The 27,492-nt window shown below is 53.8% G+C and overlaps 2 protein-coding genes across 2 annotated transcripts in view; both read right to left on the bottom strand.

The window, feature by feature from the left end:
- USP42 (ubiquitin specific peptidase 42) overlaps positions 1–2,791 on the bottom strand; it is a 224,336-nt gene extending 221,545 nt beyond the window's left edge. Inside the window, exon 1 of the mRNA XM_075318050.1 lies at positions 2,696–2,791. The gene's annotated coding sequence lies outside the window, so the exon portion shown is untranslated. The remainder of the gene's footprint in view (positions 1–2,695) is intronic.
- Positions 2,792–11,075: 8,284 nt separating this feature from the next.
- The window catches only part of PMS2 (PMS1 homolog 2, mismatch repair system component), a 109,983-nt gene continuing 93,566 nt past the window's right edge, over positions 11,076–27,492 (bottom strand). The window contains exons 13-15 of the mRNA XM_075318046.1: positions 21,396–21,496; positions 19,206–19,375; positions 11,076–11,462 (exon numbers count right to left, since the gene is read on the bottom strand). Of these exons, the coding sequence (XP_075174161.1) occupies positions 11,322–11,462; positions 19,206–19,375; positions 21,396–21,496 (412 nt within the window). The 3' untranslated portion in view covers positions 11,076–11,321. The remainder of the gene's footprint in view (positions 11,463–19,205; positions 19,376–21,395; positions 21,497–27,492) is intronic.

Below are 27,492 nucleotides of genomic sequence, written 5' to 3'. Positions count from 1 at the left end.
GTCAGTGCCGGCCCTCCTCCTCCTCCCCCCAGTGTCAGTGCCGGCCCCTCCCTCCTCCTCCCCCAGTGTCAGTGCCGGCCCTCCCCTCCCTCCTCCCCCAGTGTCAGTGCCGGCCCTCCCTCCTCCTCCCCCAGTGTCAGTGCCAGGCCCTCCCTCCTCCTCCCCCAGTGTCAGTGCCGGCCCTCCCTCCTCCTCCCCCAGTGTCAGTGCCGGCCCTCCCTCCTCCTCCCCAGTGTCAGTGCGGCCCTCCCTCCCTCCCTCCCCCAGTGTCAGTGCCGGCCCTCCCTCCTCCTCCCCCAGTGTCAGTGCCGGCCCTCCCTCTCCTCCCCCAGTGTCAGTGCCGGCCCTCCCTCCTCCTCCCCAGAGTGCCGGCCCTCCCTCCTCCTCCCCCAGTGTCAGTGCCGGCCCTCCCTCCTCCTCCCCCAGTGTCAGTGCCGGCCCCTCCCTCCTCCTCCCCCAGTGTCAGTGCCGGCCTCCCTCCTCCTCCCCAGTGTCAGTGCCGGCCCTCCCTCCTCCTCCCCCAGTGTCAGTGCGGCCCTCCCTCCTCCTCCCCAGTGTCAGTGCCGGCCCCTCCCTCCTCCTCCCCCAGTGTCAGTGCCGGCCCTCCCTCCTCCTCCCCCAGTGTCAGTGCCGGCCCTCCCTCCTCCTCCCCCAGTGTCAGTGCCGGCCCTCCCTCCTCCTCCCCAGTGTCAGTGCCGGCCCTCCCTCTCCTCCCCCAGTGTCAGTGCCGGCCCTCCCTCCCTCCTCCCCCAGTGTCAGTGCCGGCCCTCCCTCCTCCTCCCCCAGTGTCAGTGCCGGCCCTCCCTCCTCCTCCCCCAGTGTCAGTGCCGGCCCTCCCTCCTCCTCCCCCAGTGTCAGTGCCGGCCCTCCCTCCTCCTCCCCCAGTGTCAGTGCCGGCCCTCCCTCCTCCTCCCCCAGTGTCAGTGCCGGCCCTCCCTCCTCCTCCCCAGTGTCAGTGCCGGCCCTCCCTCCTCCTCCCCCAGTGTCAGTGCCGGCCCTCCCTCCTCCTCCCCCAGTGTCAGTGCCGGCCCTCCCTCCTCCTCCCCCAGTGTCAGTGCCGGCCCTCCCTCCTCCTCCCCAGTGTCAGTGCCGGCCCTCCCTCCTCCTCCCCCAGTGTCAGTGCCGGCCCTCCCTCCTCCTCCCCCAGTGTCAGTGCCGGCCCTCCCTCCTCCTCCCCCAGTGTCAGTGCCGGCCCTCCCTCCTCCTCCCCCAGTGTCAGTGCCGGCCCTCCCTCCTCCTCCCCCAGTGTCAGTGCCGGCCCTCCCTCCTCCTCCCCCAGTGTCAGTGCCGGCCCTCCCTCCTCCTCCCCAGTGTCAGTGCCGGCCCCTCCTCCTCCCCCATGGTCAGTCAGGCCGGCCCTCCCTCCTCCTCCCCCAGTGTCAGTGCCCGGCCCTCCCTCCTCCTCCCCAGTGTCCAGTGCCGCCGCCCTCCCTCCTCCTCCCCCAGTGTCAGTGCCGGCCCTCCCTCCTCCACCCCAGTGTCAGTGCCGGCCCTCCCTCCTCCTCCCCCAGTGTCAGTGCCGGCCCTCCCTCCTCCTCCCCAGTGTCAGTGCCGGCCCTCCCTCCTCCTCCCCAGTCAGTCCCCTCCCTCCCCCCCAGTGTCAGTGCCGGCCCTCCCTCCTCCTCCCCCAGTGTCAGTGCCGGCCCTCCCTCCTCCTCCCCAGTGTCAGTGCCGGCCTCCCTCCTCCTCCCCCAGTGTCAGTGCCGGCCCTCCCCTCCTCCTCCCCAGTGTCAGTGCCGGCCCTCCCTCCTCCTCCCCCAGTGTCAGTGCCCGGCCCTCCCTCCTCCTCCCCCTGTCAGTGCCGGCCCTCCCTCCTCCTCCCCAGTGTCAGTGCCGGCCCTCCCATCCTCCTCCCCCAGTGTATGCGCCCTCCCTCCTCCTCCCCCAGTGTCAGTGCCGGCCCCCTCTCCCCAGTCCCTCCTCCCCCCAGTGTCAGTGCCGGCCCTCCCTCCTCCTCCCCATGTCAGTTGCCGGCCCTCCCTCCTCCTCCCCCCAGTGTCAGTGCCGGCCCCTCCCTCCTCCTCCCCCAGTGTCAGTGCCGGCCCTCCCTCCTCCTCCCCAGTGTCAGTGCCGGCCCTCCCTCCTCCTCCCCCAGTGTCAGTGCCGGCCTCCCTCCTCCTCCCCCAGTGTCAGTGCCGGCCCTCCCTCCTCCTCCCCCAGTGTCAGTGCCGGCCCTCCCTCCTCCTCCCCCAGTGTCAGTGCCGCCCTCCCTCCTCCTCCCCCAGTGTCAGTGCCAGTCCGCCCTCCTCTCCCCCAGTGTCAGTGCCGGCCCTCCATCCTCCTCCCCAGTGTCAGTGCCGGCCCTCCCTCCTCCTCCCCCAGTGTCAGTGCCGGCCCTCCCTCCTCCTCCCCCAGTGTCAGTGCCGGCCCTCCCTCTCCTCCCCCAGTGTCAGTGCCGGCCCTCCCTCCTCCTCTCCCAGTGTCAGTGCCGCACACACGCCTCCATCCCCGCTTGGAGCCGCACTGTGAGGAAACCTCCGCTTCCACCTCCTTTCCCCCATGTGTCTCGGTCACACACTGCGGCCGCTGACAGGTCTGCCGCACAGTAGCAGCGAAGAGCCAGCACAATGGGCAGAGCAGCCGGCGGCCTACACAGCCAGCACAGGCCTCACCATGGAGACCGGCATTGCCGCGCTCCGGCACCGCTCTGACGTACGCGCCAGCTCCCCGCCCCCTCACACCGCACCCCCGCTACCTGAGATTGCAGTAACCGTCCCTACTCCCGCCGCGCGGCCCCGGCCTCCTCCATAGCCGCCTGTATCTGCCGGGGGAAGTGTCCGCACAATGACGTTTTTCTTACCCCGCCTATATCCGGGTAACCACGGAAACGAGGCGGACACTCGTACAGGGCGGCGCTATCGTGAAAGGTTTGCCCCGGGAGCCAATAAGCATCGTCACTTTCTATTCGTCCGTGGGTAGACAAAAGGCGTCGGAACGGGCCTATCAGAGGAGGGGATGTTGGTGACGTCGTAGTCATGTGACCTGGTAGTTGGAGAAGCACGTGACTTCCCGTCTGCGTATCACGTCAGAGTCTGTGAGAACAGGCGGGAGAATGCAGCAGAGCCGGAGGTGTGAGGAGGACACATTCCAGGGTGCAGTGTCTGCTCATAGTGTATGGAGCGCTTCACATTCATAGTCTCTTCCTCATAGCATTAGTGCAAGGTATTTTATATAGTGGGGAGGTGCTAATTATAGGACTATTAATACTCAGGGTTAGGCTATTTGGACACATTGCATTGCATTGAAATATCTGCATCTGGTAGGAAAAACGTGCGTTTTTTGCCGCGATTTGTGAGCTTTGATGCGTTTTTTTTCATTCCTTTTGGTAAAACGCAGCTAAAATCCCCCCAAAAAAAATTCTGGATATGTGCGCAAACCTTCAGGACTCTGACATGTGAATTGTTTCTGCCATTTGGGTTTTGCACTGCAAAGCTGAGTTTTTGACCAAAGTTCTGCAACAAAAAGGCTGCAGTTTGAACTGCATAGTGCGGACAAGAAACCCAAATTCCCATAGACTTTGCTTGAAAAGCAGAACACAACTATTTTGGCATTAAACGCTGCAGTTGAAAAAGCAGCAAAAAAGCAGGTAAAAAGCAAAGTGCGCACATAGCCTAACCGTTGCAGGAACCGTTATATTCCTCAGACTTCTATTAGCTACGGATAGTCTTGCATTGCATCCGCCCCGCGGCGCATCAGTTTTGACGCTGTCCGCGAGTGAGCGTCGGGCGGATGGACCGCTGCATGTAGTGTTTTCTGCACTTGGCGGAGTGTCAAAAAAACGCAACCTGCAGGATTCCGTCGGCGTCCGTTGTTTTTATAATGGACGCCTATGGTGGCGGATTCAGTTAGAATCCGTCATTTGACGGATTCCGTTAACGCATCCGTCTTTACACAACTGCGCATGCTCAGATGTGTAAAGTCAAGGAAAAAAACCTACAACGGATTGTGTTATTTTGTACGATCCGTAGCATCCGTTGCATCCATCACCCAACGCAATGCTACAGAAGCCGTCCAACGCAAGTGTGAAACTAGCCTTATGAGGATTTCCTTGCAGATTTGTGAAAATCTGCAAGCAAAACTGAACCATGTGCACACAGCTTTATCCGCCAGGGAACAAGAATCCTTCCCAAATTCAGGATTCCCGGAGATGGCGTTTGTTTTCCGGCAGCGCCCAAGACGGGGGATGTGGCAAATCTGGCGCCTTTGAACAGCAGCGGGATCAATGAGATGTCACAATCCGTAGAGTAAAGTCACCTCGGGTCTGCAGCAGAAACTGACCCTGTGTACTGTACTGTGGATTTCCCCTCCTTGTAATGCAAAAGACGTAGAAAGTAGCGTATCACTCGGGGGGGGGAGGGGTCATACAGTTTTGTTTTTTGGCTTAAATTCTGCACCAAAATTCACGCACAGATAAAGAGCCTCAAATCTGCAACAAACTTCCATTCATCTGGATAAGAAAACGCCCTTAGGCCATGTGCCCAAGAGAGAAAATACCCACAGACTTTTTGGCAGGTATATCCGCAGGTTCACGCAGCAGCTCCCTGGAATCTGCAGCTATCCATTGATGCGGTATTTCTGCGGAAGAGTTGCGGTAAACGTGCAGATTTTTTGCAGAATTCTCGCCCTGTATCTCCATAGTTGAAGAAGGGAATTTTGTTTACTTACCGTAAATTCCTTTTCTTCTAGCTCCAATTGGGAGACCCAGCCAATTAGTTTTCAATTGGGTGTATAGCTACCTGCCTCCGGAGGCCACACAAAGCATTACACTAAAAGTGTAAGGCCCCTCCCCTTCCTGCCTATACACCCCCCGTGGGATCACGGGTTCCTCAGTTTTAGTGCCAAAGCAAGGAGGAAAGCCAATAACTGTTTAAGAACAAATTCAATCCGAAGGAACATCGGAGAACCGAAACCATTCAACATGAACAACATGTGTACCCGAACAAACAAAAATCCCTAAGCAAACAGGGCGGTGCTGGGTCTCCCAATTGGAGCTAGAAGAAAAGGAATTTACGGTAAGTCAAACAAAATTCCCTTCTTCTTTGTCGCTCCTAATTGGGAGACCCAGACAATTGGGACGTCCAAAAGCAGTCCCTGGGTGGGTATAATAACCCCTAGTGATAGGACCGTAAAACAGCCCAACCCTACAGGTGGGCCGTCGCCGCCTGAAGGACTTGTCTACCTAGGCTGGCGTCCGCCGAAACGTAGGTATGCACTTGATAGTGTTGGTAAAAGTGTGCAGACTCGACCAGGTAGCCGCCTGGCACACCTGCTGAGCCGTGGCCTGGTGTCGTAATGCCCAGGACGCACCCACGGCTCTGGTAGAATGGGCCTTCAGCCCTGACGGGAACCGGAAGCCCAGCAGAACGGTAGGCTTCAAGAATTGGTTCCTTGATCCACCGAGCTAGGGTGGATTTGGAAGCTTGCGACCCTTTGCGCTGACCAGCGACAAGGACAAAGAGTGCATCCGAGCGGCGCAGGGGCGCCGTGCGGGAAATGTAGATCCTGAGTGCTCTCACGAGATCCAACAAATGCAAATCCTTTTCAATTGATGAACTGGATGAGGGCACAAGGAAGGCAAGGAGATATCCTGATTTAAGATGAAACGGGGATACCACCCTTAGGGAGAAACTCCGGAATAGGGCGCAAAACCACCTTGTCCTGGTGAATCACCAGGAAGGGAGATTTGCATGACAGCGCTGCTAGCTCGGACACTCTCCGGAGAGACGTGACCGCAACTAGAAAGGCCACTTTCTGTGAAAGGCGAGAAAGGGAAACATCCCTCATAGGCTCGAAAGGCGGCTTCTGAAGAACAATTAGAACCCTGTTCCGATCCCAGGGCTCTAACGGCCGCTTGTAAGGAGGGACGATATGACAGACCCCTTGCAGGAACGTGCGTACCTGAGGAAGTCGTGCTGGGCGCTTCTGAAAAAATACAGATAGCGCTGAGACTTGCCCCTTGAGGGAGCTGAGCGCCAAACCTTTTTCCAACCCGGATTGCAGGAAGGAAAGGAAAGTAGGCAAACTAAATAGCCAGGGAGAGACTCTCTGAGCAGAGCACCAAGACAAGAATATTTTCCACGTCCTGTGGTATATCTTGGCGCAGGTAGGTTCTCAGGCCTGTCTCATGGTGGCCATGACCTCTTGAGACAATCCTGAACCCGCTAGGATCCAGGACTCAATGGCCATACAGTCAGGTTCAGGGCCGCAGAATTCTGATGGAAAAAACGTCCCTTGAGACAGCAAGTCTGGTCGGTCTGGTAGTGCCCACGGTTGGCCTACCGCGAGGTGCCACAGATCCGGGTACCACGACCTCCTTGGCCAGTCTGGAGCGACGAGGATGGTGCGGCGGCAGTCGGACCTGATCTTGCGCAGCACTCTGGGCAACAGGGCCAGAGGTGGAAACACATAAGGAAGCCGGAACTGCGACCAATCTTGAACTAAGGCATCTGCCGCCAGAGCTCGGTGATCGTGAGACCGTGCCATGAAAACTGGGACCTTGTTGTTGTGCCGGGACGCCATTAGGTCGACGTCCGGCATCTCCCAGCGGCGACAGATCTCTTAAAACACGTCCGTGTGAAGAGACCATTCCCCTGCGTCCATACCCTGGCGACTGAGGAAGTCTGCTTCCCAGTTGTCCATGCCTGGGATGTGAACTGCGGATATGGTGGAGGCCGTGGCTTCCACCCACGTCAGAATCCGCCTGACTTCCTGGAAGGCTTGCCGACTGCGAGTTCCTCCTTGGTGGTTGATGTATGCCACCGCTGTGGAGTTGTCCGACTGAATACGGATCTGCTTGCCTTCCAGCCACTGCTGGAAGGCTGGTAGGGCAAGATACACTGCTCTGATCTCCAGAACATTGATCTGAAGGGTGGACTCTTGCTGAGTCCACGTACCTTGAGCCCTGTGTGGAGAAAGACTGCTCCCCACCCTGACAGACTCGCATCTGTCGTCACTACCGCTCAGGATGGAGGTAGGAAGGATTTCCCTTTCGACAATGAGGTGGGAAGCAGCCACCATCGAAGAGAATCCTTGGCCGCCTGAGAGAGAGAGACGTTGCTGTCGAGGGACGTCGACCTCCGTCCCATTGGCGGAGAATGTCCATTGTAGTGGACGCAGATGAAACTGCGCGAAAGGGACTGCCTCTATTGCTGCCACACCTTCCCTATGAAGTGCATGAGGCGTCTCAAGGGGTGTGACTGACCTTGAAGGAGAGATTGCACCCCTGTGCAATGGACGCTATTTGACAAGCGGAAGCTTCACTACCGCTGAGAGAGTATGAAACTCCATGCCAAGATATGTTATCGACTGGGTCGGGGTTAGATTCGACTTGGAAAGTTGATGATCCACCCGAAACCCTGGAGGGTCTCCAGCGCCACGTTCAGGCTGTGTTGGCATGCCTCTTGAGAAGGCGCCTTGACCAGCAGATCGTCTAAGTAAGGGATCACGGAGTGTCCCTGAGAGTGTAGGACTGCAACTACAGCTGCCATGACTTTGGTGAAGACCCGTGGGGCTGTCGCCAGACGAAAAGGCAGGGCTACGAACTGAAGGTGTTCGTCTCCTATAATGAAGCGTAGAAAACGCTGATGCTCTGGAGCAATCGGTACGTGGAGATAAGCATCCTTGATGTCTATCGATGCTAGGAAATGTCCTTGAGACATTGCGGCGATGACGGATCGGAGGGATTCCATCCGGAACCGTCTGGTTCTCACGTGGATGTTGAGAAGTTTTAGGTCCAGAACGGGACGGAAAGACCCGTCCTTTTTTGGTACCACAAACAAATTGGAGTAAAAACCGTAGACCTTGCTCTTGAAGGGGAACAGGGATCACCACTCCTTCCGCCTTTAGAGTGCATACCGCCTGTAGGAGCGCATCGGCTCGGTCGGGAGGCGGAGACGTTCTGAAGAATCGAGTTGGAGGACGAGAACTGAACTCTATCCTGTACCCCGTGAGACAGAATGTCTCGCACCCAACGGTCTCAGACCTGTGGCAGCCAAATGTCGCCAAAGCGGGAGAGCCTGCCACCGACCGAGGATGCGGAGGGAGGAGGCCGGAAGTCATGAGGAAGCCGCCTTGGTAGCGGGTCTTCCGGCTGTCTCTTTTGGGCGTGATTGAGTCCGCCAAGAATCTGAACTCCTCTGATCCCTTTGAGTCCTTTTGGACGAGGAGAATTGGACCTGCCCGAACCTCGAAAGGACCGAAACCCCGACTGTCCCCTCCTCTGTTGGGGTTTGTTTTGTCTGGGCTGAGGTAAGGATGAATCCTGACCCTTGGACTGTTTAATGATTTCATCAAGCGTCGCCAAACAGCCGGTCACCCGAAAATGGCAACTGGTTAAACATTTTTAGGAAAACAGAATCTGCTTTCATTCCCTTAACCACAAGGCTCTGCGTAAAACCACGGAGTAGGCAGATGCCACTTGCCGTACGGCTCGTAGAGTCCAGGACAGCATTAATCGCGTAAGACGCAAATGCAGACATTTGAGAGGTTAAGGTGTGCCACCTGCGGAACAGATGTACGTGTGACCGTGTCAATCTGTGCAAGACCAGCTGAAATAGCTTGGAGTGCCCATACGGCTGCGAATGCAGGAGCAAACGACGCGCCGATAGCCTCATAGATGGATTTCAACCAGAGCTCCATCTGTCTGTCAGTGGCATCTTTTAGTGCAGCCCCATCCTCCATTGCAACTATGGATCTAGCCGCAAGGCTGGAGATAGGGGGATCCACCTTGGGACACTGGGTCCAGCTCTTGACCACGTCAGGAGGAAAGGGATAACGTGTATCCTTAAGCCGATTGGAGAAACACTTATCTGGATAAGCGTGGTGTTTCTGGAGTGACTCTCTAAAGTCAGAATGGTCCAGAAAAGTACTTAATCTCCGCTTGGGAAATCTGAAAAGGAATTTCTCCTGCTGTGAAGCTGACTCCTCCACTGGAGGAGCTGGGGGAGAAATATCCAACACTTTATTGATGGACGCGATAGATTGTTCACTATGGCGTCACCATCAGGAGTATCTAGATTGAGAGCGGTCTCAGGGTCAGAATCCTGATCAGCTATTTCCGTCTCATCACACAGAGAATCCTCCTGCTGAGAGCCTGACCAGTGAGATGATGTAGAGGGCCGCTCATAGCGAGCCCTCTTAGGCTGTCTGGGACTGTCGTCCGTGTCAGAGCCATCACCCTGGGATGCGTGGGACACCCCCGGAGCTGTTCCAACTGAGGGGGGCCAGGGAGCAATGAATCAACAGTGCTCATGTCTGAGTTACTGGTCTAGACTGCAAAGTTTCTAGAATCTGAGGCATAGTCACAGATAATCTATCCGCAAAAATTGCAAACTCTGTCCCCGTCACCTGGACAGTATTCACAGGTGGATCTCTCTGGACACCTCCAGCAGAGGCCCTGGCCGAGCAGGGAGCACAGGGTCCGAACACTGCACACAATGGGGGTCAGTGGACCCTGCTGTAGAACAGCCGCACAAGCGGTGCAAGCAGCATAGAAAGCCTGTGCCTTGGCACCCCTGTTTTTTGCGGACGACATGCTATATTCTCCTCCAGGAGGGTATATAGCCAAGAATCACCAGCGACTTAGTGCAATGTATAGCATGCATGCATAAAAATACAAATGAACACTTTCACTAGTGGGGTCAGCACCGGAGGGTGCCGCTTACCGCCCGCTAAGAGCGGGTGTGTAGTCGCCAGAATCCCGTGCCTGGGTGTCCCAGAACTTGTCTCCCCTTTCCAGCTCAGCCTGCACATCAGGAATGGCTGCCGGCGTTCTGTGAAGAGGGGCGGACCGTGGGCGTGCCTCAGACAAAGTGCGGGAAACTGGCTTCCCACTGTGCTCAATGTGAGGGCTGGAGTATGTAAAGCAGATTCCAGCCCTCGGCGCTGACTTTCTGTATAGCGTCCCGCCCTTCCCATGACTGGCAGGCCTGGGGGCGGGAACGAAACGGAACTAGGCCGCAAAAGCCGGGGACTCTAGTAAAAAGCGCGGCCGACAAATCTGCACGGCCAGCGCGGAAGTCCCCGGCGCACCACAAGTCCCAGCCGCGTCACAGTAAAAACTGTCAGCAGGGGCCGGCGCGGCAGTTCCCCACACACTAACTCCCTTAGCAAGCTGTGGAAGTGTGGCACAAGCGCAGCAGCGCTATTGTCCCCGGCGCACTAACACACCCAGCAATGCTGCAGTGTGTGCGCGGTCTGTACGGGGACACAGAGTACCTTGGCGTAGCAGGGCCCTGTCCCTGACGAAACTCCGCTCCATATCCAGCAGATTCCCCAGGGGCTGTGGACGGAGCACGGTCTCTGTGCCTGGAGACCGGTAAATCCCACTTCACCCAGAGCCCTAAGGGGGATGGGGAAGGATGCAGCATGTGGGCTCCAGCCTCTGTACCCGCAATGGGTACCTCAACCTTAACAAACACCGCCGACACAAAGTGGGGTGAGAAGGGAGCATGCTGGGGACCCTAGTATGGGTCCTCTTTTCTTCCATCCGACATAGTCAGCAGCTGCTGCTGACTAAAACAGTGGAGCTATGCGTGGATGTCTGACCTCCTTCGCACAAAGCTTGAAAACTGAGGAACCCGTGATCCCACGGGGGGTGTATAGGCAGAAGGGGAGGGGCCTTACACTTTTAAGTGTAATGCTTTGTGTGGCCTCCGGAGGCAGTAGCTATACACCCAATTGAAAACTAATTGGCTGGGTCTCCCAATTAGGAGCGACAAAGAAAGGCAGTTATTCCGCATGAATAATTGACATGCAGTTACGTGCGGCTGCAGGAAATCCGCAGCCCGCAAAAAAACGCAGAATGGATGCAGGACTCCCCTAAATCCCATAGGATAACACGGGGAGTGTCTGTACTTGACTTAAACCTGCGGATTTATCTGGAAAATCCAGATAAATCCGCAGGTTTTTCACGACAAAATCCGTGGGTACATTGTCCTTGTCCCGTGGGCACATGGCCTTAGGCACGTTGCTGATTTTCCCTGTTACTCCCAGGCTGCCATAACCCAACCTATGTGATGGCAAAAGGGCCACATCCTACCACACACCGGAAATGCAAACTCGACCATGTGCAAAACTAATAAATAAAATATTTATTTCAAGATAGCAAAAGGGTAATAAAAAAACATGAACTTTGTGGTGTGTAAAAGTGTTTTTGTTTTTTTAGTTTCTTTTTACATATGTAGGATAAATCCAACAATGCAGTCTGTTGTGAATAAAACCTAGGGGTTTGGCTACTGTGGTCATGTAGAACCATAAAACCTTTAATCCACTTGTTTCCTTGTAGGCACCTCTTGCCCCCTGTGCCCCCACATGTGTATTACTCAGAAGTCGATCAGGTCCAGGCTGGCCAGGTGCCTCATCGTTGGCCGCCCGTGAGGACAGTTCCATGGTTGCTCAATTTCTCCCATGTGATCCACCAGTTTCCTCATTTCATGGGTCTTTAAGGCTGTACCAATCATTACCTGATGGCAAAAAACAAACAAACCATGAAACCTTACTGGGGTATTGCAAGAATCAAAAGTTATTTCTGAGGGGGTCTGACAGCTGGGACATCCGGTCTGGTGAGGCCGATCAGTAGTGCAATTGTTAAAGGCATATTCCAGAATTGAACATTTTTTCCTATCCTTACTGATCGCTCAGGGTTTGACCACTAGGACTGGCGACAATCGCTCGAACAGTCCGATCTTGAACGGAGCAAAGGTTCCCAGGCTCAACCTCCACTTCATATATTGTCTACGAGACTGCTGGAGAAGGAGTCGTCCAATTCTGCAGAGCCCTCAACTTTTAAAGTTGGAGAAACATCTGATTTAGGTTTTGTTTTTTGGTCTTTTTTCAAGACTTGAAGCTGTGATTGCTTCTTCTCTATTCTCCAAGAATAATTGCACTATACAGTGTGTCCACCCATATCCTGTCCACCGCCATTAACTTGAGAACGGCAGCAGCTATAGGCATAGAAGTGGTGTCTACGTATAGTAAAGTAGCCATGTCCTACGCAATGAAACCACCTATAAAAGCACCACCTGGTGGAAAACAACGGAGTTAGCATTGTTATCTCGAAAATGGAACAAGATAGAGAAGAAGGGAATTTTGTTTACTTACCGTAAATTCCTTTTCTTCTAGCTCCAATTGGGAGACCCAGACAATTGGGTGTATAGCTACTGCCTCCGGAGGCCACACAAAGTATTACACTTAAAAGTGTAAGGCCCCTCCCCTTCTGGCTATACACCCCCCCCGTGGGATCACGGGCTCCTCAGTTTTAGTGCAAAAGCAAGAAGGAGGAAAGCCAATAACTGTTTTAAATACAAATTCAACCCGAGAAACAGCCTCGGAGAACTGAACTGTTCAACATGAACAACATGTGCACCCGAAAAAAACAAACTTCCTAAGAAAACAGGGCGGGTGCTGGGTCTCCCAATTGGAGCTAGAAGAAAAGGAATTTACGGTAAGTAAACAAAATTCCCTTCTTCTTTGTCGCTCCTAATTGGGAGACCCAGACAATTGGGACGTCCAAAAGCAGTCCCTGGGTGGGTAAAAGAATACCTCGTGATAGGGCCGTCAAACAGCCCTTTCCTACAGGTGAGCCACCGCCGCCTGAAGGACTTGTCTACCTAGGCCGGCATCCGCCGAAGCGTAGGTATGCACCTGATAATGCTTGGTAAAAGTGTGCAGACTCGACCAGGTAGCCGCCTGGCACACCTGCTGAGCCGTAGCCTGGTGCCGTAATGCCCAGGACGCACCCACGGCTCTGGTAGAATGGGCTTTCAGTCCTGATGGAATCGGAAGCCCAGCCGAACGGTAGGTGTGAAGAATTGGTTCCTTGATCCACCGCGCAAGGGTGGATTTGGAAGCTTGCGACCCTTTACGCTGACCAGCGACAAGGACAAAGAGTGCATCCGAGCGGCGCAGAGACGCCGTGCGGGAAATGTAGATCCTGAGTGCTCTCACCAGATCCAATAAATGCAAACCCTTTTCAAATTGGTGAACTGGATGCGGACACAAAGACGGTAAAGTGATATCTTGATTGAGATGAAAGGAAGATACCACCTTGGGAAGAAATTCTGGAATTGGACGCAGAACTACCTTGTCCTGGTGAAACACCAGGAATGGAGATCTGCATGATAACGCCGCCAGCTCGGACACTCTCCGAAGAGACGTGACCGCCACTAGAAAGGCCACTTTCTGTGAAAGACGAGAAAGGGAAACCTCCTTCATAGGCTCGAAAGGCGGCTTCTGGAGAGCAATTAGAACCTTGTTCAGGTCCCAGGGCTCCAACGGCCGCCTGTAAGGGGGGACGATATGACAAACCCCTTGCAGGAACGTGCGTACCTGAGGAAGTCGCGCCAGGCGTTTCTGAAAAAATACGGATAGCGCGGAGACTTGACCTTTAAGGGAGCCAAGCGACAAACCTTTTTCCAACCCAGACTGCAGGAAGGAAAGAAAAGTAGGCAATGCAAAAGGCCAGGGAGAAACTCCCTGAGCAGAGCACCAAGATAGGAATATCCTCCACGTCCTGTGGTAGATCTTGGCGGAGGATGGCTTCCTAGCCTGTCTCATGGTGGCAACCACTTCATGAGATAAACCTGAGGCCGCTAGGATCCAGGACTCAATGGCCACACAGTCAGGTTCAGGGCCGCAGAATTCAGATGGAAAAACGGCCCTTGAGACAGCAAGTCTGGACGGTCTGGTAGTGCCCACGGATGGCCTACCGTGAGGTGCCACAGATCCGGGTACCACGACCTCCTTGGCCAGTCTGGAGCGACGAGAATGGCGCGGCGGCAGTCGGACCTGATTTTGCGGAGCACTCTGGGCAACAATGCCAGAGGTGGGAACACATACGGTAGCCGGAACTGCGACCAATCTTGAACTAAGGCGTCTGCCGCCAGAGCTCGGTGATCGTGAGACCGTGCCATGAAAACCGGGACTTTGTTGTTGTGCCGTGACGCCATCAGGTCGACGTCCGGCATCCCCCAGCGGCGACAGCTCTCCTGAAACACGTCCGGGTGAAGGGACCATTCCCCTGCGTCCATGCCCTGGCGACTGAGAAAGTCTGCTTCCCAGTTTTCTACGCCTGGGATGTGGACTGCGGATATGGTGGATGCCGTGTCTTCCACCCACGTCAGAATCCGCCGGACTTCCTGGAAGGCTTGCCGACTGCGTGTTCCCCCTTGGTGGTTGATGTATGCCACCGCTGTGGAGTTGTCCGACTGAATTCGGATCTGCTTGCCTTCCAGCCACTGTTGGAAGGCTTGTAGGGCAAAATAGACTGCTCTGATTTCCAGAACATTGATCTGAAGGGTGGACTCTTTCCGAGTCCACGTACCTTGAGCCCTGTGGTGGAGAAACACTGCTCCCCACCCTGATAGACTCGCATCTGTCGTGACCACCGCCCAGGATGGGGGTAGGAACGACTTTCCTTTTGACAATGAGGTGGGAAGAAGCCACCAGCGGAGAGATTCCTTGGCTGCCTGAGAGAGGGAGACCTCCCTGTCGAGGGACGTCGACTTCCCGTCCCATTGGCGGAGAATGTCCCATTGTAATGGACGCAGATGAAACTGCGCAAAAGGAACTGCTTCCATTGCTGCTACCATCTTCCCTAGGAAGTGCATGAGGCGCCTCAAGGGGTGCGACTGGCCCTGCAGGAGAGATTGCACCCCTGTCTGTAGTGAGCACTGTTTGTCCAGTGGAAGTTTCACTATCGCTGAGAGAGTATGAAACTCCATGCCAAGATATATTAGTGATTGGGTCGGGGTTAGATTTGACTTTGAAAAGTTGATGATCCACCCGAAACTCTGGAGAGTCTTCAGTGCCACGTTCAGGCTGTGTTGGCATGCCTCTTGAGAGGGTGCCTTGATAAGTAGATCGTCTAAATACGGGATCACAGAGTGACCTTGCGAGTGCAGGACTGCTACTACTGCTGCCATGACCTTGGTGAAGACCCGAGGGGCTGTCGCCAGCCCGAAAGGTAGAGCTACGAACTGCAGGTGTTCGCTTCCTATAACGAAGCGTAGAAAACGCTGATGCTCTGGTGCAATCTGCACGTGGAGATAAGCATCCTTGATGTCTATTGATGCTAGGAAATCTCCTTGAGACATTGAGGCGATAACGGAGCGGAGAGATTCCATCCGGAACCTCCTGGTTTTTACGTGTTTGTTGAGCAGCTTTAGATCCAGGACGGGACGGAACGACCCGTCCTTCTTTGGCACCACAAACAAATTGGAGTAAAAACCGTGGCCTTGTTCCTGAAGAGGAACGGAAGTCACCACTCCTTCCGCCTTTAGAGCGGACACCGCTTGCAGCAGAGCATCGGCTCGGTCGGGCGGTGGAGAAGTTCTGAAGAAACGAGTTGGAGGACGAGAGCTGAACTCTATCCTGTACCCGTGAGACAGAATGTCTCTCACCCAACGGTCTTTGACCTGTGACAGCCAAATGTCGCCAAAGCGGGAGAGCCTGCCACCGACCGAGGATGCGGAGAGAGGAGGCCGAAAGTCATGAGGAAGCCGTCTTGGTAACGGTTCTTCCGGCTGGCTTTTTTGGGCGTGATTGAGTCCGCCAAGAATCTGAGCTCCTCTGATCCTTTTGAGTCCTTTTGGACGAGTAGAATTGGGACCTGCCTGAGCCTCGAAAGGACCGAAAACCAGACTGTCCCCTCCTCTGTTGGGGTTTGTTTTGTCTGGGTTGCGGTAAGGCTGAATCCTTACCCTTGAGTGTTAATGATTTCATCCAAACGCTCACCAAACAATCGGTCACGAGAAAAAGGCAAACTGGTTAAGCACTTCTTGGAAGAAGAATCTGCCTTCCATTCTCTCAACCACAGGGCTCTGCGTAAAACCACGGAGTTGGCTGACGCCACCGCCGTACGGCTCGTAGAGTCTAGGACAGCATTAATCGCGTAAGACGCGAATGCAGACATTTGAGAGGTCAATGGTGCCACCTGCGGAGCAGATGTACGTGTGACCGTGTCGACCTGTGTAAGGCCAGCTGAAATAGCTTGGAGTGCCCATACGGCTGCGAATGCTGGCGCCAACGACGCTCCAATAGCTTCATAGATGGATTTTAACCAGAGCTCCATCTGTCTGTCAGTGGCATCTTTAAGTGCCGCCCCATCTTCCACTGCAACTAGAGATCTGGCTGCAAGCCTGGAGATTGGAGGGTCCACCTTGGGACACTGTGTCCAGCCCTTGACCACGTCAGGGGGAAAAGGATAGCGCGTATCTTTAAGCCGTTTGGAGAAACGCTTATCTGGATAAGCGTGGTGTTTCTGGATTGCGTCTCTAAAGTCAGAGTGGTCCAGAAAAGTGCCTAATTTACGCTTGGGATACCTGAAATGGAATTTCTCCTGCTGTGAAGCTGCCTCCTCCGCAGGAGGAGCTTGTGGAGAAATATCTAACATCTTATTGATGGACGCTATAAGATCATTCACTATGGCGTCACCATCCGGGGTATCTAGATTGAGAGCGGCCCCAGTATCAGAATCCTGATCAGTTACATCCGCCTCATCACACAGAGAGTCGTCCCGCTGGGACCCTGACCAGTGTGATGAAGTTGAGGGTCGCTCATAGCGAGCCCGCTTAGGTTGTCTGGGACTGTCGTCCGAGTCAGAGCCGTCACCCTGGGGTGCATGTGACACCCCCGGAGCTAGGAAGTGTTCCAGCTGAGGGGGACCAGGGGGCAATGAACCAACAGTGCCCATGGTCTGAGTTACTGGTCTAGACTGCAATGTTTCAAGAATTTTAGACATAGTCATAGACAATCTGTCAGCAAAAGCTGCAAACTCCGTCCCTGTCACCTGGACAGCATTCACAGGTGGTTCTCCCTGGGTCACCTCTAGCAGAGGCCCCGGCTGAGCAATTGCCACAGGGGCCGAGCACTGCACACAATGGGGGTCAGTGGAACCTGCCGGTACAGCAGCCCCACATGCGGTACAGGCAGCATATAAAGTCCGTGCCTTGGCACTTTTGCTTTTTTGCGGACGACATGCTGTTGTCTCCTTGAGAAATCTAAGGAGGGTATATAGCAGAAAATCACCAGCGACCGTACAGTGTAAAGTATTGCCAGCACAAAATACAAAGTACACTATGGCACAAGTGGGGGAGAGCCCTTGAGGGCTGCTTACCGCCCGCTGAAAAGCGGGTGTGAGGTCGTAGAATCCCTTGTCTGGGTCTCCCAGCCTCCCCTCTGCAGCTCAGCGTGCAGGCAGGAATGGCTGCCGGCGTCCTGTGAAGAGGGGCGGACCGTGGGCGTGCCACAAACAAAAGTGCGGGAAACTGCGTCCCACTGTGCCTAGTGTGAGGGCTGGAGTATGTAAAACAGACTCCAGCTCTTAGCGCTGCTGGTCTGTACAGCGTCCCGCCCTCCTCCTGACTGGCAGGTCTGGGGGCGGGAACGATACGAACGAGGCCGCAAAAGCCGGGGACTGTAGTAATCTAGCGCGACCGTCATATATGCACGGCCAGCGCGGAAGTCCCCGGCGCACCACAAATCCCAGCCGCGACGCATTAAACACTGACCCCAGCGGCCGGATCGGCCGATCGTACTAAGTCTCCTCACTCAGCAGAGCTGTAGTGAGTAACGGCACAAGCGCAGCAGCGCTGTTTACCCCGGCGCACTAACACACCCAGCAATGCTGCAGTGTGCGTGCGGTAAGCACGGGGACACGGAGTACCTTAATGAAGCAGGGTCCTGTCCCTGAGGAAACTCCGCTCCGTATCCAGCAGATCCTCCAGGGGCTGTGGATGGAGCACGGTCTCAGTGCCCGGAGACCGGTCAAGTCCCACTTCACCCAGAGCCCTAATGGGGATGGGGAAGGAATCAGCATGTGGGCTCCAGCCTCCGTACCCGCAATGGGTACCTCAACCTTAACAAACACCGCCGACCGCAAGTGGGGTGAGAAGGGAGCATGCTGGGGGCCCCCGTATGGGCCCTCTTTTCTTCCATCCGACATAGTCAGCAGCTGCTGCTGACTAAACATTGGAGCTATGCGTGCATGTCTGACCTCCTTCGCACAAAGCATAAAACTGAGGAGCCCGTGATCCCACGGGGGGGTGTATAGCCAGAAGGGGAGGGGCCTTACACTTTTAAGTGTAATACTTTGTGTGGCCTCCGGAGGCAGTAGCTATACACCCAATTGTCTGGGTCTCCCAATTAGGAGCGACAAAGAAAAGTGAATTACAAAGTTGTAGAGCATCATCAATTCAATATGAATCGACACCTTGCATACAGAAATGCTATGATTAGAACGTGTAAAACTCACAAGGCTGTGGAAGTGAAGCGATGCCTCATGGAGACCTTCCTACAAGTCATTGGGTATGGTGGCTGCATACTGTGGCCTCCATGTTCACCTGACCTGACCCCATTGGACTTCTTTCTGTGAGGTCATATCAAACAGCAGGTGTATGCGACCCCTCCACCAACATTGCAGGACCTACAACGACGTATCACAGATGCTTGTGCAAACGCGTCACCTGCCATATTGCACAACGTGCAGCAAGATACAGTATGCTGTGCAGAGTCCAGATGCGGCCACCAAGAGCATCAAAGTTAAATGAGCGCCATATGCGTGACCAGCATTCAATGTTTTGGTGGGGGGGGGGTCATGGGTTTCATATCAGCATTTTTGTATGCAAGGTGTCAATTCGTATTAAATTGATGATGCCCGACAATTTTTTAATTCACTTTTTTTTCTCTATCTCGTTCCGTTTTCAAGATAAAAATGCTAACTCCGTTGTTTTCCCCCAGGTGGCGCTATAGGTGGTTTCATTGCGTAGCGCATGGCTACTTTACTACACCTAGACACCACTTCTATGCCTATAGCTGCCGCCGTTCTCAAGTTAATGGCGGTGGACCGGATATGGGTGGACACACTGTATAGTGAAAATCAAGTTATAAAGCAAAAAGAACAACTTACTAGAGATGTACAAATAAATTTGCTATACCCTGGTTTAGGGGCCATAGAACTGGAGCGCTATAATCCTCCTATTTGCTGTCATTCGCAGCTCCTTGTTTGATTAAAGGCCGGGTGGGATTACTTCACCGCCAGGAGTAAGCTCTTTTTTTTTCATTTTATATATTTGCTGCATTTCTTTCCCCCCCCCCCCAAGAATTTGGATGACCCATTAAATATATACCATAGAAGAGATGACATTTTGTAGCATTTTATTCCTGTGCACACCCGGTAATGTTACTAAAGCTCCATTTGCGGCACTTACAGATTTCCTGCAGGCTCTTGAGGCAAACATCTGCCTTACTCGAGACGGCCGGCACATCACTCCTGGGGAATCGCTGAGCATAAAGATCAGTTCCTCTATGTCTTGCTGGCCAAACATCCAATTTTTGCTGGTTGGTAAAGAAACTAATTTGACTCTTTCCATGATTGGAGCTTTAAAGAAAACAAAATTAATGGGTATTAATTTAGTAACATGGACCTATGGTAAAAAAAAAAGCTAGTACAAATTAATTACAAGTGTGGTACAATTCCCTTTTCACCTGGCAACTATTAGTCCAGCGCTTACAAAATATGCTACCAAAAGTCAATTTAAGGTGAAATAACCATACGGTGTGGTGCAGTGGAGTAACTTGAGGCCTGTGGGTCCCAATGCGAAAACTCCAACACGGCACCCAACCATAACAGATGTAGTGAATGCATTGGTCTTGAATGGGCCAAGGGGACCTTTATGTGCCCCCCTCAGCTCCAAGGCCTGGGGGCATCTGCAAACCCTGCACCCACGTATAGGTATGCCCCTGATTCTGGTTTATATATGACAAATTTAAATGGCAGCATTGGTATTAATGAAAAAAAAACAAAACTTTTTAACTAGTGATGAGCGGGCACTACCATGCTCGTGTGCTCAGTACTCATAACTAGTGATGAGCGGGCACTACCATGCTCGGGTGCTCAGTACTCGTAACTAGTGATGAGCGGGCACTACCATGCTCGGTACTCGTAACTAGTGATGAGCGGACACTACCATGCTCAAGTACTCAGTACTCGTAACTAGTGGTGAGCGGGCACTATCATGCTCGTAACTAGTGATGAGTGGGCACTACCATGCTCGGGTGCTCAGTACTCGTAACTAGTGATGAGCGGGCACTATCATGCTCGTAACTAGTGATGAGTGGGCACTACCATGCTCGGGTGCTCAGTACTCTTAACTAGTGATGAGCGGGCACTACCATGCTTGTGTGCTCAGTACTCATAACTAGTGATGAGTGGGCACTACCATGCTCAGGTGCTCAGTACTTGTAACTAGTGATGAGCGGGCACTACCATGCTCGGGTGCTCAGTACTCATAACTAGTGATGAGTGGGCACTACCATGCTCAGTACTTGTAACTAGTGATCAGCGGGCACTACCATGCTCAAGTGCTCAGTACTCGTAACTAGTGATGCTAGTTACTGAATACCTGAGCATGGTAGTGCCCGCTTATCACTAGTTATGAGTACTGAGCACCCGAGCATGGTAGTGCTAACTCATCACTAGTTATGATTACTGAGCACCTGAGCATGGTAGTGCTGACTCATCACTAGTAATGAGTACCGAGCATGGTAGTGCCCGCTCATCACTAGTTACGAGTACTGAGCACCTGAGCATGGTAGTCCCCGCTCATCACTAGTAATGAGTACCGAGCATCCGAGCATGGTAGTGCCCGCTCATCACTAGTTACGAGTACTGAGCACCTGAGCATGGTAGTGCCCGCTCATCACTAGTTACGAGTACTGAGCACCTGAGCATGGTAGTGCCCGCTCATCACTAGTAATGAGTACCGAGCATGGTAGTGGTCAATCAACACTTCTTTTTATATGTCATAATGACCTGTATGAAGTTTTGCTAAAAAGATGGGTGCAGATGTTGAGCTTTGTGTTAATTCATTTTTGATAGGCTCAATGTGGACTGATCGATAATATATGGATCGCTTAAAAGGTTTTTTTTAATTAGTACATTACATGATCGACTCTAAGGGGCACTGTTCAGGGACTAAGGAAGACAGCATTCACTTAAAGGGAACCTGTCGTGTTTCCCATGCAGTCCGGTCTGTGGAGAGCATGTTTGTGAGTCCATTGGATGGTCCTACTAGTGATTGACAGTCTTCCCTATATAAAGAGATAGCTGTCAATCATTAGTAGAAACGCCCACTGGACTCCTAGACTTACAAACATCATGGATTTCATAAAATAAAATACAATTTAGATTGAAAATTTTCCTTCAAAAATAGGATCCGCTCCTCCTGCAGATCAGATACAATTCCAACATGACAGGTTCCCTTTAAGGACTGTGTCCCCTTTGTTTTAGCTAGAGGTGTGGGACGGCGCAGATCAAAACATCATGTCAAAAGTTTTTAAAATGCTTGTTCCATTTAATAAATTAGCAATAGCCCTCTGAATGAGTTTATCACACATACCGTCTTCATCGAAGATGAAATCAAACCCGTTTTTCTTGAATATTTCTATATTGTCGATCAGAACCGTCTCATTCACAACAGTTAAATTCAGTTTCTGAGGCCTGAAATCACAAATGCAAATACAAAGTACATGAACACGCAAGATATACTGTTCTCTGGATATAAAGGGCTCGTTACAGCCAAACGACTAACGAAGCAAAAAGAGTTAGTGACTATTCCACCATCGTTGGCTAGAAATAATAACCAGACAAGACCTAATCAATTATAAAGACCCCAAAGGTCAGAGGTTGTCCAAAATGAAGAAAAGAGGTTCTTTCTATATTCCCGAAACTGTGTCCTCTGGTCGGGTCTGACATTGCAGCTCAGCCCCATGCACTTGGCAATGGTCTAAGCTGCAGTACGAGGATGGACGTATCCATGGACAAGAGTGGCGCTGTTTCTAGAAAAATAAAAACCCTATAGGAGCACCAAAAATTGCCAAACACATGCTCCCTTAAAAATAAGTGAAATGACCTGCCCCTGCCCAACCACCACTACCTTCTATGGGATGGGAGCAGGTACCAAGGCCCAACAATTGTCAAGATAGCTGCGTGTACCAGCGGGGAGACTTGTGTCTATTGAATATTTATTTTGGCAGTAAAAGAAAAATATTAAAAAATTAGTTAAAATAAAAATAAGGTTTGTCTATTTTCTCTATCGCTTTCATTGGGGGGACACAGGACCATGGGTGTATGCTGCTGTGACTAGGAGGCTGACACTAAGTGAACATAAAGAGTTAGCTCCTCCCTGGCAGTATACACCCCGAGCCGGAGGCGGATCTATGCCAGTTTTTTGCTTAGTGTCGTAGGAGGCTGAAGTGGGCCCGTATCTCTGTGGGCCAACCTCAGCCTTGCCTATTCCTTTTTTCCGTTTTTTCGTAGCTATACGGCGCCGCTCAGCCTTCTCATCTTTCTAGGTTTTTTGTCTCTTCTGCAGGGTTAAAGTCCCCGCATCAGAGAGAACCCTCGCCTTCTCCTCCCCTCCGGGTACCGTCCCCAGGGTTGTTTGAGGCTCGAGACACCAGGCCCTATCCCCCTCCTGCCCCATGGTACCGCCCCAGGGGCTGCTTGGGGTCGAACATTTTTATTTTTTAAGGACACACTCCCCGTCCGCCCCTATGGTACCATCCCAAGGGGTGCTTCTGGTGGAGGCGGCGAGGAATCTCTGCAACCCAGGACCCGATGTCAGGATCGCAGGCTACAGCGCAGGAGCGCTCACAGCACCAGGCCTCCCCCAGCGTTCCTCCTTCTACCTTGGGCCCAGGCAGTGGATCTGTTCATGCAGCGCAGGCGCGCTCTGCAGCGTTCCCCAAGCTCCCCAGCGTTTCCCCCTAGTATCTCCCAGGGGCAGACTGGACTCACCGGCAGCACCAGAGGATGGGACCGTGGATCAGAGCGACACCGCTGGGATGCAGGTAAGATCTCCTCCGCGCGCAGCACTGCGCTCCCGGCGGCCACCCACTAATTTAGTCCCTGGCTTGGGGCCTGCCTCGGGCCGGAGCGCTCCGCCCCCCGATGCGCGCGCAACTCTCCGGTCCCACCCCACGCATTTTATGCCCTGCGACAGCCAGCTTCCCCCCCCCACAGTAAAGAAAAAAAAAAAAAAAGTCAAAAGCCCGCGTTTTTTCTACAAACGGCTCACTTCAGCATAGGCAGGCCGGTGAGCAACAGCGTCGATTTTCCTGCGGCTGTCCCAGCTACTCTGAGGCCCCTGCTGACCCGGGAAGGACACAGGCCTGGGTGAGTGCTGCTCCTGATTAGGACCAGCGACTTTTTACTTTTTTTTTTTCTTTCATCCTATCTCCTGTCTCCTCCCTAGTGTCTCTAGTAGGAGCCCCCTGAGCAGCCATGCCTAACTCTAAGTCTTCCCAATCCAAACAGGCCTCCTTTATAATGCATTTTGCGTGCTCGTCCTGCAACGAAAAATTCTCCCAAGGCCAGGCTACCCCTCTCTGCTCAGCTTGTGTTCCTGACCCGCAGCCCACGCAGATTGCCCCGGACGCCGCCAGCCCCCCCGTCCACGTCGCTACTGCAGCAGTACAGGACGCCCCGGGCTCCAATGCGCTCCCTCCCCCGGAGTGGCTGACTTCTCCAAATCGGTGGACTCTCTTTCAAGGGCGTCTCTGACCATCGCGCAGGCGTTGCAGTCACTCCCTATGCTCAGCCATGCCCCGCAGGTCCAGCCGTCGCAGGACGACAGTCGGCCTGACCCAGACCCGGCTACTGGAGCGCGGAAGCGGACCCGCACGGTTTCGTCTTCCAATTCCTCCCAGAGGCCTCTCTCCCCTCCAAGACCCGAGTGCCACTCGTCTCCGGGACCGTCGGATTTTTCAGGAGAAGAGTCGAATGCAGCCTCACTGCTGGACTCGGATCAGGCATCCGATGTCAGGCGTATGGTGGACAGCCTGGTCGACGCGGTGAATACGACGCTGAAGCTCCAGCCGGACTCTGCCACCACCCAGAGCTCACAGGTATCTTTCAAACGAGTGAAACGTGTCCACAGGTATTTCTGCGATCATCCGGAATTCGCTCAGATCCTACGCAAGCACAGACAGCAACCGGACAAGACGTTCAACAATGGTAAGTCGATTGATTTACACTATCCCTTCCCCGAGGATCTCAGGAAAGAATGGGCAGGTTCACCGGTGGTCGACCCGCCGGTCTCCCGCCTGGCCTCGCATACAGTGCTATCTCTGCCGCATGGGACATCGCTCCGAGACGCCACGGATCGGAACATCGAGAGATTCGCCCGTTCGGCTTTTGAGGCAGCAGGCGCGGCCCTGTCGCCGGCTTTCGCCGCCGTCTGGGTAGCTAAGGCCATGGTGACCTGGGCCGACACCCTCCGCAGAGGCCTTCGCGCACAGTCTAGCGATCCCGAGCTCGTCAACATGGCGGCACAGATTGCTCTAGCGGGTGAGTATATCATTAACGCATCTCTGTCTACAGCCAATTGCGCAGCAAAAGCGGCCAGCAACACGGTGGCAATCCGCCGGGCGATCTGGCTTAGAGCCTGGAATGCAGACGAGGCTTCGAAAAAATCCCTTACCGCCCTCCCATTTGCAGGAGGCCGGCTGTATGGAGACAGGCTCGATCAGATTATCGCCGAGGCTACGAGAGGAAAGAGCACCTCCCTACCCCAGCTGAGACCAAGGCGTATCCCGCGCCGCCAGCCGACCTCAGGTTTTCGTCCTTTTCGCATCTTCAGTTCCACTACACAGCCTAGGAGGAACAGATCCCCGCAGAGAAACAGGAAGAACCCGTCCTTCAAAACAAATCCCTCCTGGCGTTCTAGACCACGCCAGCCAGCCAAACCAGCATCTAGATCACAGCGATACTCCTCCAAATGACTCGTGGTCTTCGCGCGCCAGCGCAGACCAGGTGGGGGGGGGGCGCCATTCTCTTTTCCAACACGTCTGGCTGCCTTTGATCACGGACGCTTGGGTCAGAGAAATCCTAGTCTCGGGTTACAAGATAGAGTTCTCGTCAATTCCTCCAAGTTGTTTTTTCCTTTCCCATCCTCCCGAGTCAGACGCGCGAGCTCGCCCCTTTCTTCACGCCATCGAATCTCTGCACCGCTCAGGAGTCGTGATTCCGGTTCCAACTTCGGAACGGTTCAGGGGAGTCTACTCAAACCGCTTCGTTGTCCCCAAAAAGGATGGCACTGTGCGCCCTGTTCTCTACCTCAAGATCATCAACAGGTACGTCAGACCCCGAAGATTTCGCATGGAGTCCCTCCGATCGGTGATTGCCTCCATGGAGGTCGGCGAATTCCTCGCCTCTCTGGACATACAGGACGCATATCTGCACATCACGATTGCACATCAGCACCAGAAATTCCTGCGCTTTGCCGTGGCAGACGATCATTATCAGTTTACTGCCCTACCTTTCGGTCTTGCGTCTGCGCCCCGAGTGTTCACGAAAGTCATGGATGCTGCCATGTCGATCCTACACTCCAGCGGAGTTTTGGTGATTCCGTACCTGGATGACTTGCTGATCAAAGGGTCCTCTTTCAACGACTGTCTTCTAAGTGTCCAGGTTACCATCGATACTCTGTCCTGGCTCGGTTGGCTCATCAATCGGAAGAAGTCCTCTTACCTTCCTAGGCATGGAGTTCGATACCATCCAAGGACGCGTGTCCCTCCCACAGGAAAAGATTGTCTCCCTCCGGAAAGACATCCAGACCCTCCTCCACTCCAGAGTGATGTCCATACGATTTGGTATGAGGGCTCTCGGTCGAATGGTGGCGGCAATAGAGGCGGTTCCATTTGCCCGCTTCCACCTTCGCCCCCTTCAGCTATCTCTGCTGCACAAATGGGACAAGTCTCTATTCACCTTGGATCGCAAGATACATTTGTCCCCGGAAGTCCGCCGCTCACTGCTCTGGTGGACCAACAGACAAAATCTCTCCAAAGGAACGTCATTCTTACCGGTACACTGGCAGACAGTCACCACCGATGCCAGCCTTCTGGGCTGGGGAGCGGTGTTCCATCAACACACGGCTCACGGTCAGTGGTCCTCCCGGGAAAGCCGGCTCCCGATCAACGTTTTGGAGATCAGAGCGGTCTTACGAGCCCTGCAAGCCTTTCAGCGCCTTATACAGGGGTCTCCAATCAGGATACAGTCGGACAACGCCACGGCGGTGGCATACATCAATCACCAGGGCGGCACGAGGAGCATCATGGCGATGAGAGAGGTGAAGAAGATCATACAGTGGACAGAGTCTCACCACTCCAGGATCTCCGCGGTACATATCCCCGGCGTGGAAAATTGGGCGGCCGACTATCTCAGCAGACAGGGTCTGGCGTCGGGCGAATGGTCTCTCAACAGAGAGGTTTTCGAACAGATCTGCCACAGATGGGGGACTCCGGATGTGGACCTGATGGCCTCGCGGTTCAACAATCAAGTCCCACAGTTCATCACCCGTTACCACGACCAGCAGGCGCTAGGAGTCGACGCCCTCATCCTCCCGTGGAATCAGTTCAGACTTCCGTTTATCTTCCCACCGCTTCCACTGATCCCAAGAGTCCTCAAGAAAATCAAGGCAGAGGGCATTCCAGTGATTTTCATCGCCCCAGAATGGCCCAGACGAGCGTGGTTCGCAGAACACGCACAGCTCGTCGCAGACACCCCATGGCGGCTTCCAGATCGGCCAGACCTGCTGTCTCAGGGTCCGCTCTTCCATCAAAATTCAGGGGTTCTCAATTTGACGGCATGGCTCTTGAATCCTGGCTATTAGCTCAGTCAGGCTTTGCTCCAGGAGTGATACAAACTATGATCAGGGCTCGAAAGCCTTCATCGTCAAAGATCTACTACCGTACCTGGAAGGCCTTTTTTCAGTGGTGTGAGGTCAACGGCAATCCCTCCCCGTTAGTTCTGTCACTCCCGAAGCTACTGGCGTTCCTTCAGGCAGGGTTACAAGCGGGTCTCTCGCTGGCAACTATCAAGGGGCAAGATTCGGCTCTGTCTGTTCTTTTCCAGAGAAATCTAGCATCACGTCCACAGGTCAAGACGTTCATCCAAGGAGTCGCCCATCTGAATCCGCCCTATCGGGCTCCGCTAGAACCATGGGATCTTAATTTGGTTTTAGGATCCCTCCAACTGGCTCCATTTGAACCACTCAAAGAATCCTCATTCTCACACTTATCCTGGAAAGTGGTCTTTTTGGTGGCGGTCACTTCAATCAGGCGAACGTCTAAACTGGCAGCTCTTTCGTGCCGTTCACCTTTTCTTGTTTTTCACCAGGACAAGGTTGTCCTGCGCCCGTCTCCTGCGTTCCTGCCGAAGGTGGTGTCTCCTTTTCATCTGAATGAAGAGATCGTGCTTCCATCTTTTTGTTCGGCACCCACTCGCTCCTTGGAGAGGTCACTGCACACTCTGGACTTAGTGCGAGCGCTCAGGACTTACGTCTCAAGAACTGCGCCTTTCCGCAAATCAGACAACTTGTTCGTCCTGCCTTCTGGTTCCAAGAAGGGCATGCCGGCGTCCAAGGCTACCATTGCCGGATGGATCAGGTCAGCCATTTCGGAGTCCTACCGAATCAGGGACAAGTCCCCTCCGAG

The sequence above is a fragment of the Anomaloglossus baeobatrachus genome, chromosome 7, assembly GCF_048569485.1.
Source record: "Anomaloglossus baeobatrachus isolate aAnoBae1 chromosome 7, aAnoBae1.hap1, whole genome shotgun sequence".
NCBI classification, from domain to species: domain Eukaryota; kingdom Metazoa; phylum Chordata; class Amphibia; order Anura; family Aromobatidae; genus Anomaloglossus; species Anomaloglossus baeobatrachus.
Note: the sequence above shows the minus strand (reverse complement) of the source record. Positions and strands in the feature narration are given on the sequence as shown.